Source organism: Schistocerca gregaria, chromosome 5 (assembly GCF_023897955.1).
Source record: "Schistocerca gregaria isolate iqSchGreg1 chromosome 5, iqSchGreg1.2, whole genome shotgun sequence".
NCBI classification, from domain to species: Eukaryota; Metazoa; Arthropoda; class Insecta; order Orthoptera; family Acrididae; genus Schistocerca; species Schistocerca gregaria.
Window position 1 is genome coordinate 572605308 of NC_064924.1, and position 13545 is coordinate 572618852.

Here is a 13545-nt window from a genome sequence, read left to right on the forward strand (position 1 = left end):
AAACTGTGGCGAACAAAAAGTTTTATTGAGGTAATGTGCAGAACATTTATCACATCAATATGACGCAAATGGCTGGACTGTACACATTTCGTACTAAATACATCCATTAAGAATGAGCTTGCGTACTGACAAGATGTGGTCTCCCTCTTAAATATTCTCCTCCCTCCCCACGTCATTACCAAGTTGACTATTCTCTGATGATGGCTCAGGATGTGATCTCTTCTGGTAAAGGAAAAATTTTCTTTTTGTCCAGTATGACTCAGTAAGGCCTAACCAGAGTCTTTTGCATCCTTCTATAGCACTACATTCCCAAAGCTTCTATTCTCATCTTATCTGAAATGCTTGTTGTCCATGTGTTAGTTCTGCACTGAGTATGCACTGCAGACAACTCTTTCAGAAAAGAGTTTAGAAGACTTAAATTTGACTCACATGTTTTTCTTTTTTCCCCCTCAAAGAAAGTTTTCCTCAATGTTTCAAGTGGGTGTTGGCTGCTCTCTTTACTTCTACATGTACATGGATACTCTGCAATTCACATTAAAGTGACTGGCAGATGTTATCAGTTATTTTGCCCTCCTCACTATCTTCCCTTCAACTCTTATACTACTTTCAGTTTGTAGTTATGTAATCTAATACCTTAACCACCGCCTGATTGTACTACATTCCATTCCAGTACCATGTATGTACGTATTGAAGTGGGGACCTAGAAGCGGCGGAGAGGCTTTGTCCCCACTGTAACCCTCAGCAGTACACCACCACACAACAGGTTACAGCAGTCCACTCAACTCCACTGCCACTTCATACCGAACCAAGGATTACTGTGCAATTTGACCCCAATGTACACATACATGGAGACAGTTTTTGCGTAGCAATTGCCGACATAGTATAACTGAGGTTGGAATAAGGGGAACCAGCCTGCATTCGCCGAGGCAGATGGAAAACTGCCTTAAATTTCTGAATCTATAGCTTGTTTTCAGGTTGTCAGTAAAAGAAATAGTTTGGGAAGTAGGTGAGGGGTTGGGGGATGCGTTGTAAGAGGAACACGGATTGAAATGGATGTGAGTTGCATGGAGGAAGGGATGTTAGGAGTTATCTGCGTCTGAGATAAATGTTAAAAGTTAAGATACAAGGCTACATTTTTAGTGTGCTGCTAATGTACGTCTAGTTTACTTGTATTTAAACATTATATACTACTTTTCAGTTATGAAGCATCTTTCCTGTCACCTATATCAGAAAGACTCACACCTTTGCCAATGTTAAGTTGGGCTGACCATAAAGTAGTTTGGGACCTCCTCTGCCACAAAGATGTGGCTTCTAAAAGTGATCGGGATGCGGAAATGTTTTCAAGGCACCCATGTCTCCAGTCAAGAATGAGATCAATTCTTCTAGATTGGTTAATAGAGGTTGGTATTTGATAGTTTCATGTTTCAGGTGTTACATGTAACAGATATAAATAATACAAGTATGTTAATTATGCAGGTTACAAAATGATTTAACAGTGTTAAAATTTTATTGTGGTTTATCCATATTTTTCAGGTCTGTGAAGTCTATAATTTGCATAGAGAAACGTACCATCTGACAATGGATTTCATTGACCGATACTTGTCGATCCAGAGCAATATCCCCAAACAACAGTTACAGTTAATAGGTGAGTTGAGAATCTTGAGGTAATATTATTAAAATGCGTTAAAGTTTTTAATGCATTTTATTATTTCTGCATTGCAAATATGGCAGTTTGTTTGGGAATTGTCGAGAGTTTGTTGAAAAGTGGTTGCTCTGTTATCTCTTGTTTTCAGTTTTTCTCCCTTCTATTTCCCCATAAATGTGGTACTTCATTCCCAGAAAACTGTTTTATCATTTCAAAGACATTGTATTTCTACTAGACTTGTTGCCTCAAATATTTATATTTTATGCATTAACTTCAACCCATTTAAGTCTGCTTGCATTTTGTGTCAAGTCTGATGTAGGGTTTATTATTCCAAGGCTTTATCTTCCCTCACTTGTCTAGTTAAGTTTTTTCCCCTTTGAAGCATTGTTGGTGTGGTTATTGAAAAAGCTTTCACTAATGTAAGAAGTATTTATCTAAAAGAATATAACTTGTTGACTGAGAGAGAAGAAACAATGTCAGACTTAAGAATTGCTCGAAAAGTGGCGGATAATGGGACTTCGGAAAAGAGGCATTAGTTGTAGCTGTCAATGAATTGTTAATATTATTATTTTAAAGATATTATGTGAAACAAAGTGAAAGAAAACTAGAAAAATTAATCTTAGCTTGGGCTGTAGATCTTTCAGGTCTGCAAATGCCTATAATGGAGGGAAGGAACCTGATAGTGGTAGATTGTAAGAACAGTGGAATTTCTGGAACATGTTTCATTGTTCTGGGAAACAGATGTACATCTGGAAAGGAAACTGTTAGACTAATTTGGCCAATTCTAGAGTTCTACTCCATATCGTTATCAAGTAGGCATAATGGATATTAAAAGAATTGAAAACAATGTGCTAGAATTGTAAACATATTGTTACAGTCCATATGAAATTGTAAGAGAAATAATTGTTGATGTGGGATACTTTGGAAGAGACAGTTCCAGTGACACCCTGTTTGATGGGATGTAGAGAATTAGTATCAAAGATGGATATAAATTACTGCTGCTTCCATCACACATTATTGTTTGAAGATAATGACAGTAAGGTGAGGATTAGGATGTGTTCAGATAATATAGACAGTAATTCCATGTTTCTAAGAACATAATAGCACAGTATAACTAAAATTTGTAGGAGTACCCTTTGCCTTCACCCATACAGTGGCTTGGAGAATATATGCAGATTTAGTTGTAAATACCAGGTGTACCGGTATGAAATGAGCATTAAGATACAAATGTGTCTGTAGGGAACATTTGTTGTGAACAAGCCTAAAGTTTTTTCTTTTCTTTGGTTGGTATGACATCTGTCGAAGATATTTAGCATACATAAAGTCGTGGAACAAACATATGTTTTCATCGTGTTAACAATGTCGAATTTTGTACCAGAAAGTGATTTGCGGAAAGCATTAATTTTTTGTTTTCATTTGAAAAAAAGTGCTGCAGAGTGGCAACGAATGCTTGTCGAGGCATATGGTGATCATGCTCTTATCAGAAGCAACATGCAAAAGATGGTTTCAATGGTTCAGAAATAATGATTTTCGTGTAAGAAATGAACCTGGAAAACCACCAAAAGAGTTCAAAGACACCGAATTGCAAGCAATATTGGATTAAGATGATACTTTGAGTATGCTAAATGTTCCACAACAATCAATCTCTGACTGTTTGAAAGCTATGGGAAAGATCCAAAAGTTTGGAAAATGGGTGCCACATGAATTGAATGAAAGACAGATGGAAAACCGAAAAACTATTTGTAAAATTTTGCTTCAAAGACATGAAAGAAAATCGATTTAGGATCGAATTGTTCCTGGCGATGAAAAAGGATTTATCTTAAGAATCCTAAATGGGAAAAATCATGGGTTAATCAAGGGACAACCATCAGCATCGACTGCGAAAACCAGATCAATTCGGTAAGAAGACAATGCTCTGTGTTCCGTGGGATCAGAAAGGTGTGGTCTATCATGAGCTTCTAAAACCTGGTGAAACTGTGAATACTAATCGCTCCAGACAACAAATCATCTATTTGAACTATGCATTGATCGAAAAAAGACCAGAATGGGCCAGAAGACATGGCAAAGTAATTATTTTATGCGACAATGCACCTGTGCACAAAGCAAAACTGGTTTAGGATACAATCAAAACACTTAGCTGGGAGGTGCTACCCCACCCGCCGTATTCACCAGACTTGGCCCTTTCAGACTACCATTTGTTTTCATAATGGGACACACATTGGCTGAGGAACACTTCGATTCATACGAAGAAGTCTAAAATGGTTGTCTGATTAGACGAACATTTCTATTGGCGTTTTCCACAAATTGCTAGAAAGGTGGTCAAAATGTATAGAAAGCAATGGTCAGTACTTTGAATAAAATGTTTTACTTTTCAATTCAAAATTAGTGCTTCATTTTCACAACAAGAAAAGCTCATTTCATACCGGTACACCTGGTATAAGAAACAAAGTAGGATTGAAGACTACAGTAGGAATTATATTCCACAAATATATTGTAGTGGTGCCATGTTTGTGTCGACCACTGCAGACACAAGGATAGACATTTTTGCCCCCAGAATGGCATGTGTCTGAAGCTGTGAGTATGTGATTATCCAGTACTGCAGTGAGTGTGGAGCAAAATCTGCTGACTTGTTAAGTTTTTATTATTGAATGGTTCTCATACAGGGGGTTGATGGCTGTGTCACAGATGCTGACTGGTTGGTGGTACTGAGTTTAGTGAGACAGTGGAATGCTGAGATACTGCAAGAACAAACTGGTGATTACAGACTGTTAATGCATTCGGTTTCACTTATCTTGGAGTCGACTACCTTGATGTTATGAAGTAATGTGCTGAAAACTGACCTTAAAAAGAATAGTGCCAAATTACACGTGCCACACAGTAGTTAAAAGTTAGTGGTAGTGGTTCTTTCGCACTTTATTTGCACTATGAAGAATGATGGCCATTTCCAGTTGTACAGTATGCCACCGTGCTACAACAACAGAGTTAGAAAACTGCTGCGAAGCAAAGGGAACTTCACAGCAAACATAAACATAGCAAAAGCCTTGCAGACAAACAAAAAATACGCGAAGCGAAATGTAGTGTGAGAGGCTTTCAATGAATTCGAAAGTAAAGTTCTATGTACTGACTTGGCAGAAAATCCTAAGAAATTGTGGTCCTATGTCAAAGCGGTAGGCGGATCAAAACAAAATGTCCAGATACACTGTGACCAAAATGGTACTGAAACAGAGGATGACAGACTAAAGGCCGAAATACTAAATGTCTTCTTCCAAAGCTGTTTCACAGAGGAAGACTGCACTGTGCTTCCTTCTCTAGATTGTCGCACAGTTGACAAAATGGTAGATATCGAAACAGACGACAGTGGGAAAGAGAAACAATTAAAATCGCTCAATAGAGGAAAGGCCGCTGGTCCTGATGGGATACCAGTTCGATTTTACACAGAGTACGCGAAGGAACTTGCCCCCCTTCTTGCAGCGGTGTACCGTAGGTCTCTAGAAGAGCGAAGCGTTCCAAAGGATTGGAAAAGGGCACAGGTCATCCCCGTTTTCAAGAAGGGACGTCGGACAGATGTGCAGAACTATAGACCTATATCTCTAACGTCGATCAGTTGTAGAATTTTGGAACACGTATTATGTTCGAGTATAATGTCTTTTCTGGAGACTAGAAACCTACTCTGTGGGAATCAGCATGGGTTTCGAAAAAGACGGTCGTGTGAAACCCAGCTCGCACTATTCGTCCACGAGACTCAGAGGGCCTTAGACACGAGTTCACAGGTAGATGGCGTGTTTCTTGACTTCCGCAAGGCGTTTGACACAGTTCCCCACAGTCGTTTAATGAACAAAGTAAGAGCATACGGACTATCAGATCAATTGTGTGATTGGATTGAGGAGTTCCTAGATAACAGAACGCAGTATGTCATTCTCAATGGAGAGAAGTCTTCCGAAGTAAGAGTGATTTCAGGGGTGCCGCAGGGGAGTGTCATTGCTATTCACAATATACATAAATGATCTGGTGGATGACATCGGAAGTTCACTGAGGCTTTTTGCAAAAAAAATGCTGTGGTGTATCAAGAGGTTGTAACAATGGAAAATTGTACTGAAATGCAGGACGATCTGCAACGAATTGACGCATGGTGCAGGGAATGGGCATTGAATCTCAATTTAGACAAGTGTAATGTGCTGCAAATACATAGAAAGATAGATCCCTTATCATTTAGCTACAAAATAGCAGGTCAGCAACTGGAAGCAGTTAATTCCATAAATTATCTGAGAGTATGCATTAGGAGTGATTTAAAATGGAATGATCATATAAAGTTGATCGTTGGTAAAGCAGATGCCAGACTGAGATTCATTGGAAGAATCCTAAGAAATGCAATCTGAAAACAAAGTAAGTAGGTTACAGTACGCTTGTTCGCCCACTGCTTGAATACTACTCAGCAGTGTGGGATCCGTACCAGATAGTGTCGGTAGAAGAGATAGAGAAGATCCAACGGAGAGCAGCGCGCTTCGTTGCAGGATCATTTAGTAATCGCGAAATCGTTACGGAGATGATAAACTCCAGTGGAAGACTCTGCAGGAGAGATGCTCAGTAGCTCGGTACGGGCTTTTGTTGAAGTTTCGAGAACATACCTTCATCGAAGAGTCAAGCAGTATATTGCTCCCTCCTACGTATATCTCGCGAAGAGACCATGAGGGTAAAATCAGAGATTAGAGCCCCCACAGGAGCATACCGACAATCCTTCTTTCCACGAACAATACGAGACTGGAATAGAAGGGAGAACCGATAGAGGTACTCAGGGTACCCTCCGCCACACACCGTCAGGTGGCTTGCAGAGTATGGTTGTAGATGTAAATGTAGATTTACAGGTAAAGTGTTTAAACTCTCCTTCTATAATGTTGTCCACACTATAACTCAGTTATAATGCAACAGAAGTGTTCGTTGAACATTACATTGGGAACTTGACACAGTGGCAATACATCATCATAAACACAGTGCACACGTTATTGTCATGTAGGAAGTTAACAATATAATAAAAACATCCAATAAGTAGGTTTCATGAAAATCAAACTTAGATATTGCATGTTTACTATTGTGGCCAAGATTTTAAGATACATATATGTTTATACAGTTACTCTGACTTTTGCAAGTGAGTGAAACAAAGATGTTAAGTGGTAGGTATCATGGCCCAGACTTTTGCAGGTGTCTTAATATGACAAATGGACCCTGCAGGCTTTTCTCATACAGACACAGTTGTATGTTGTATGAATGCTGGCAGATGATAGGTGATTTTGGGGTGTAGTGAGCCATTAAGACTGGCTACAGATATTTATTTTCATTTTAATGACATAAGTGGCCTGTATGGCAGGTTCTTAAACTGCTCCTACTTGGACTTGGTCATTACTGTTTGTGTGACCTTGGAGATGTGTAAATGTGTTATCTTAAAGAAGAATCACTCCCTCTGCGAGTATCCCAGACAGTTTGCTCGTGATGTGGATAGTCAGCCCTTTTTACCTACTGCCCACTTTTGCATTTCTGTTAGTAATATTTTCAATTTGCTCACCGGTTACACAGTATTGCTGATTTATGACGTAGGGAAACAACTTCATAAAACTTATACAGCAGAGTACCAGCAAATTAGAACATCTAAAAATAATTAATAGCTATACCCTTTGTCAAAATTTTATGAGAACCTAATGCAAATATTTTTAAACTCGCATCAGCCGCCATGCCTGCTGGAACACCTACTGGTGGATGGTAGGACCAGGTAGGCTACCATTGCTCTTGATTGACTTGTATAGACTAAGACTTGTCGCACAGTACACATAACTGATAATGGTTTTTTCACGCCCGAGAAACTGCGTATCTGTCCTTCGGCATTGAAAAAGAAAGTGATTGTCGCCTTGCTTACTGAAGGCACAGCTTTGAATTTTTTACGTGGAGGTGACGACACTAGATTTCCGCCCCTAGATGTCACTCTGTTATTCCAAAGTGGCATATGCAAAATTCAGCCAGTCCGATTGTTACAATGTTTTGTACCTTTTCATTTGAACACTGTTTATAATTTTACATTATGAAAAATTATCCACAATCTTAATTAGTAGCCTAATTAAGTAGTGAGGGTGTCATTATTTGGAGAATTAACTACAAAAGTAATGTTAAAGTTTAAAATCTAGGCAGAATCTGGTGTGGAAGGTGCAGCTGCTTTCAGACTTAATATTAATTATCTTGGGTGCTAATTAGTTTCATGCAAAATAAGTTTACTGTTAAGTTGTGGTATCAGTGTTTATAACAGTGCCATGTTATCGAAATATTCTAATTAGGTCAGAGTTTCCCTGTTGTGTATTATAGTATGGCTTTGTTGGCACACAATTTTGTCTGCCATAACTTTAATTAATTGAGTGTGTAGTAAAATTAATTGCATTGCTGAAATCATTTCATTCAGTGCAATCACTGGATTGTAAATTTAAACAGGACATTGTCTAAACAACATTTTGTACTGTTAGTGTACTTGTTTCATATTCCCTGCCAAAGTTTATTGAAAACAGTGAAAAGATGGGAAAAATATTTGATTATTGATGGGAGCAGAGGACACACCACATAGCAAGTTTCCAACACGCTATGTCTCGGGTGGCCTCGCTGACTTGACATGGGTGATTGCACCGCACAATACCCCAGCACAGTGAGGAGACTGCTGGAGTGGCGTATTTTACCTCTAGACTAAGGTGGTCGGCAGGGGCACAGTTATGTTTGAACCTGCAATTGTCTAAGGCTGGCCAAAGTGTCAGATGGTGGCAGTTGGAGTGCTCACTTTGGCAGTTCCTGTTTCTGGCCAGCAGATTAGCCTAATCAGGGCTGCTGCTTGACAGTGCTGTCCAGCTGCCTCTCTGACAGACATGTGGCATGAAGAGTGTGCTGGACAAATGTGTGGTACTGATAGAATGAAGCTACCAACTGAGAACGCATATACTGGTCCTGGCTGGGTGTGTTGACAGATTTTGGTTCTTGTTACATAGATGGCTGTGGAACATTGCTTTACGCTGCAGAATATAGAAACCCAGCCCACTGCTTTTGTACACTGCTGCATTGCAGAATGAAGAACAAGCATTTGTGCAATGCCCAGTTTCAAAAAGTATGCAGGTGGCTGGTCCTTGTATCCTTCGCATGGCTGCTGTATTCTGCCAGACGCTGATGGTGCAACAACATAGGATGATTCCAAAAAGGTTTACAGTATGACATGGCAGTTCGGGCATACAAGTATCAATAATCGCCTAGAAACGAGGCTCGCAAACATCACAAGAGGGTGCTATAGTCACAAGAGGGTGTCACTATACAAACATGGGTGGAGCAAGTGGAGACAGTTGCCATTAAGGCAGTGGAAGCATAGCAAATAACATGGCAAGCTACACATACCACCAAATGACTAGGTGCATTCGCTTTGTCGCAGCTAACTGCAGTGAATGAGAAGCTGTAAGATTGTATTGTGGGAAATATCCGGATAGAAAGGTGTTGTCACTTGGTATTTGCCATCCTGCATCGCCAAATGTACGAAACTGGCATGTTCTGTGTACACCAACCAGTTATTGGCCACCGACTAATGACATGGACAGTTTTGGTGGAAGAAAGCATTCTCGGAAGGACATAGTGCACGCTGTGAGTGAATGAGTAAAGGTGTAGTATCGCTCACCACTGGTATCCCCCGAACCTCTACCTGGCACTTAACACTCAATGAAGGGCGGCATCCCTTTCATTTCTTTTGCTTCTGGGCACCAGAACTAGAGGATCACAACAAGTTTATGGGATTTGTATGGTGGTTTCTCCAGAAATTTGCTGCAGGCCAAAGCTTCACAGTGAGTGCCTTCATTGGTGAGGCTGCGTTCTCACTAGTGAGATGAACATTCACAACCTGCATATGTGGGTGGATGTGAACCTACAAGCTACATATCCAAATGCTAGACAACACAAATATACCCTTAGCATGTGGGCCAGCATGTCGGAGGCTGTTTCATTGGACTGTACATTCTCTCGGGCGCACTTGGTCGTGCGTATCTTGTATTCCTGCAAGAGGTTTGTTGTCCATCCTTATTCGTCACTAAATCAGATTGCAGTAAGATGGAGCCCCTGTGCATTGCAGCAGACCCTGTCAGTTCCCAATATATGTTTTCCTGTGAGGGTATCTGAAGTGTCTTGTGTATGAAGCCAGAGGACCCAGCGGGCAAAATTTTTGCGATAGCAGGATATTTTAAGAGATACACCAGTTATCTTTGAGAGAGTATGCTGTTAACTGTGCCTTAGATGTTGGGCATATCTTGATGCAGCTGGACAAAACTTGAGAATCTCCTGTGTCGGCATCTATTTGTAGCATGTGACTAAATAACTGCAACACCATTTAACCTTTGCGGTCCCAAATTCTTGTGTGATTACTGATTCTTGTTGCAGGCCTGACGTGCTGTGTCGGATAGTAAACACTTCTTTAAAAATTATATAGTTGCTTATCGAGTTCTCGATCTTAAGAACTGATGACGGTTCTGTTTTTAGTTCTTGCTTTACCAGAAAATTGTTGACACGTACGTTTATACTCCTACTGCTGGCACAATCACTAGTAAAGTGACATTAGCTACATTTTGATCAATATAGTGAAGCTGATATTTGTATCCAGAGTGGCTGCATAATATGGAGTATTAAAGCATATTTGTGGCTTACTGAAATCTGAGGGTTAAAATCCTGTCAAGTACTTAAAAATTGGTTTATTCTCTCTTCATTGAAGTGACTTCGATCATTATTTTTATTCAGTTACATGGTTATGTTTTTTAAATTCTGAGTATTTTACTGCCTCATTTTAATCACCAATTTAACTTTTGTTTCTTCTCATTCTTTTTTCATTTGGAATTTCTGTGCGAATGATGACAAGTATTTTTATATATTAACTTAGTTTCAGTTTCTTCTGTATTTTCATCCATTTTATAGCATTCTTTATTTTGGTTGCTCATTTTCAGGGTTGCCACAGGATCTGGAAATAGGGGAATATCAGGGAATTTCAAACATGTTAGGGAAATATCAGGGAAATTTGAAAAAAACTATTTTTCCAGTTTTTTCTTTCAGTAGATAAAATGGTTTGTCTATAGATAAAATGGTTTGTCTACTGAGGTGTTGTGCATAAACACTGGCTAAGTGCAGCTGAGTGTGTGTGCACTGTTTCCCTACTCCCTCATTCCTACTGCTTCTTCCCTTCCTACTACTCCCCTCAATTTGCAGTCAGTGCTGTCACCACTTTTTGTCACTAGCCTAGCAGCTGCAGCTCCGACCAGAGGCAGGGAGACATGAGGAATTTTTTATTTGGATATGATTTCAGATGGTGGTCATGTGTGCAGAAGTTGTTTCTGAGTACTGTGTGTGTGTGTGTGTGTGTGTGTGTGTGTGTGTGTGTGTGTGTGTGTGTGAGCTCTGTCATTTTCTGCCAAAAGCTATGTCTGAAAAGTTAGTCGAGAGAATGTGATTGCCTTTAGTATGTGCCTGTCTCTGCAGTTCAGCCATAATCTTTATGTTGAGTAGCTGCCTATCTTCATTATTATTGATTCTCAGAGTAATTGAACAAATTATGTTGCATGGATTGATCACTGTGGTCTCATTTCATCAACATGCTGTCTGTGGCTTGAGAGTAGCTGGCCACACGAGTGGATTTCTGTGATGGGCTAGAAGCGGAGGCTGTTTCTGAGGCTATCTTTAATGGATCAGGCCTGCCGATCTGAAGCCATTCAATTCCCACTAATATCCAGGCCCTGTCCATCAGATCTAGTCTCGCTGATCTGCACGCAGGGCAGGTGTGCTTGTGTGTGGCGTAAATGGGCGATGGATTTTACGAATTGTGACTCTCACCACAAGTACATTGTACAGTGTGACATTTTATAGGTGTTCTTTGTTCTAGTATTTTTTGGCACTTCAAAAGTAGTTTATATGTTAGAAAGTAGGGATAATAAGAAGGAAATTCAGTCGCTGGCAGTTGTACGCTACATACTCGTATATTTCTTGAAAGAAAAATCGCACACAACCTGTAAAATAATAGATGTAACACAGTGGATAATAACCAGCAATAACAAACATAGTAAAACCAACATTTTATTGGTGGTCACCTACAGTGTAGGTTTACACAATTCTTCCTTGCCGAGTAAACTTCTTTCGAGAGGCCTACTTTTAACTGAGGTTATTTCTGAAATCAGTGAAGGTATTTTAAATCTGTCTTGTGACTCCAAGGAAATGCGTATTTTTGTCACGAAATGTTTCATTTTAATGAAATAAAATAACATCTGTGGTCTTAACGAAACACTTATATCATTTGGCTTGCTTTCTGCATCTAAAAACAGTTCATTACAAAATATGTTTATGTTAGTTCTTGAGATTTTTGCTCACATCAGGAGATGCTATGTGCTTGCAAGCTTTTTTTAGATATTTCCTTGTTTGCACTATTGTTTCTTGTGCCATAGCTAAAAAGCCAGATTAGTCAACTTACATCTTAACTAATCTTTGAGATCTCAAAATTTGCCAGGGAAAATTGCTAAAATTTGTCTGGAAATAGGGGAATTTCACTTGGGAAACTTAAGGCAACCCTGAATTTGCTTATTTTGGTAAGTCTTCATCTGCATTACATTGTACTTAGTGCAATAAGAATTTGTGTTAAATGTTTGACTACCACCATCCAGAAGTTCTCGATTAAGTTTCTTCATTTGTTAAACAAATTTGATTGTTGCATTGAAATATGTAATAAAACATAACATATATTTGCCGAATCAGTCATAGAATTATAGAATGAAGTGCTCCCATTAACTTTCGAAAATGGTTGTGAGAATGGAATTGGGGTAAAAATTTTGCAGGCAAGTTGTGATGAAAGTAATAAAGTTGTTTAAGGACTAATTATATAGGAAGTGGCAACAATCTCTGTGGGTGCCCTGAAAATACACACAAAACTGCTGGGAAATGTCACGATGGTTGGGGCGCTGTCTGTCCAGGTGCCAAAATAGTCAGCTGTGTCGAACTGTGTAGTTTCTGGATAGTGTCAGCAACTCGTGTAGTGGAAGTCGTGGTTAGAGTACAGCTTGGGTTTATATTTGAATATGTAACATTGCTGAGCATATTATCTGCATGGATCAGATGATGGTGTCAGCTGTCAGATTTCTGGATATGCGTTTTTGCAAATGAGAACCATTTCAGACGTGTATTGTGGAACATTTCAATAATGGGCAAATTCAAATGAATCTTTGGAAGTACATTTCTGTGTATCTCTGGTGGGCTTGCAGTAGTTATAACCAACCTTTATACCATGAGAACAGAAGTGCTAAGATTGCCCTCAGTGTGAGGATGGCTTTGGGAAAAGGCTGATACGTATTGAAAACATATTAATGTCACCTCCATAATTTTCATGGTCTCTAGTCTGATAAAATGCCAGAGTTTAGTAGAAATATTTAGAAAACAACAGTATTCTTTACAATCTTCTATAAGGAATTAAAATGCAAGACTTTTTTATCCCCTTATGTTCTGGCACACTTCGTAATTTTGTTGATGAAGCTGCAGTAATTGCAGTACAAATACACAATTTTTCAACATAAAATATACACTGCCAATAAGTTACACATCATTTTAACTTTATGTGCATGTTGTGATGAAAGTGAGTGGATTACTAAAACAGTTGGAGAGGGGTAGACTTCACATTTCTTGTGTTGTTAGATTCCTTGAAGTTCTTGGTTGTGCCCATTTCTATTCCATAGGACACTGTACTTTTTCTCCAGTGTTTCCTAGGAAATACAAAAAGGGATAAAATGAGGAACAGAGAAACAGGTGATGCTAGTGTCTGTGAGTAGCCTGCTGCAGATCCTTCAAGTAAAATTGTTATGGAACAAGATGAACTTGAAGGT

General features: G+C 39.2%; 1 protein-coding gene across 5 annotated transcripts in view; it reads left to right on the top strand.

The window, feature by feature from the left end:
• The window catches only part of LOC126272373 (G1/S-specific cyclin-E), a 172265-nt gene that overhangs the window by 143195 nt on the left and 15525 nt on the right, over positions 1-13545 (top strand). For all 5 annotated transcript variants that reach the window (XM_049975186.1, XM_049975184.1, XM_049975185.1 and 2 more), the window contains exons 6-7: positions 1199-1400; positions 1534-1645. In XM_049975186.1, coding sequence (XP_049831143.1) covers positions 1199-1400; positions 1534-1645 — 314 coding nt within the window. The remainder of the gene's footprint in view (positions 1-1198; positions 1401-1533; positions 1646-13545) is intronic.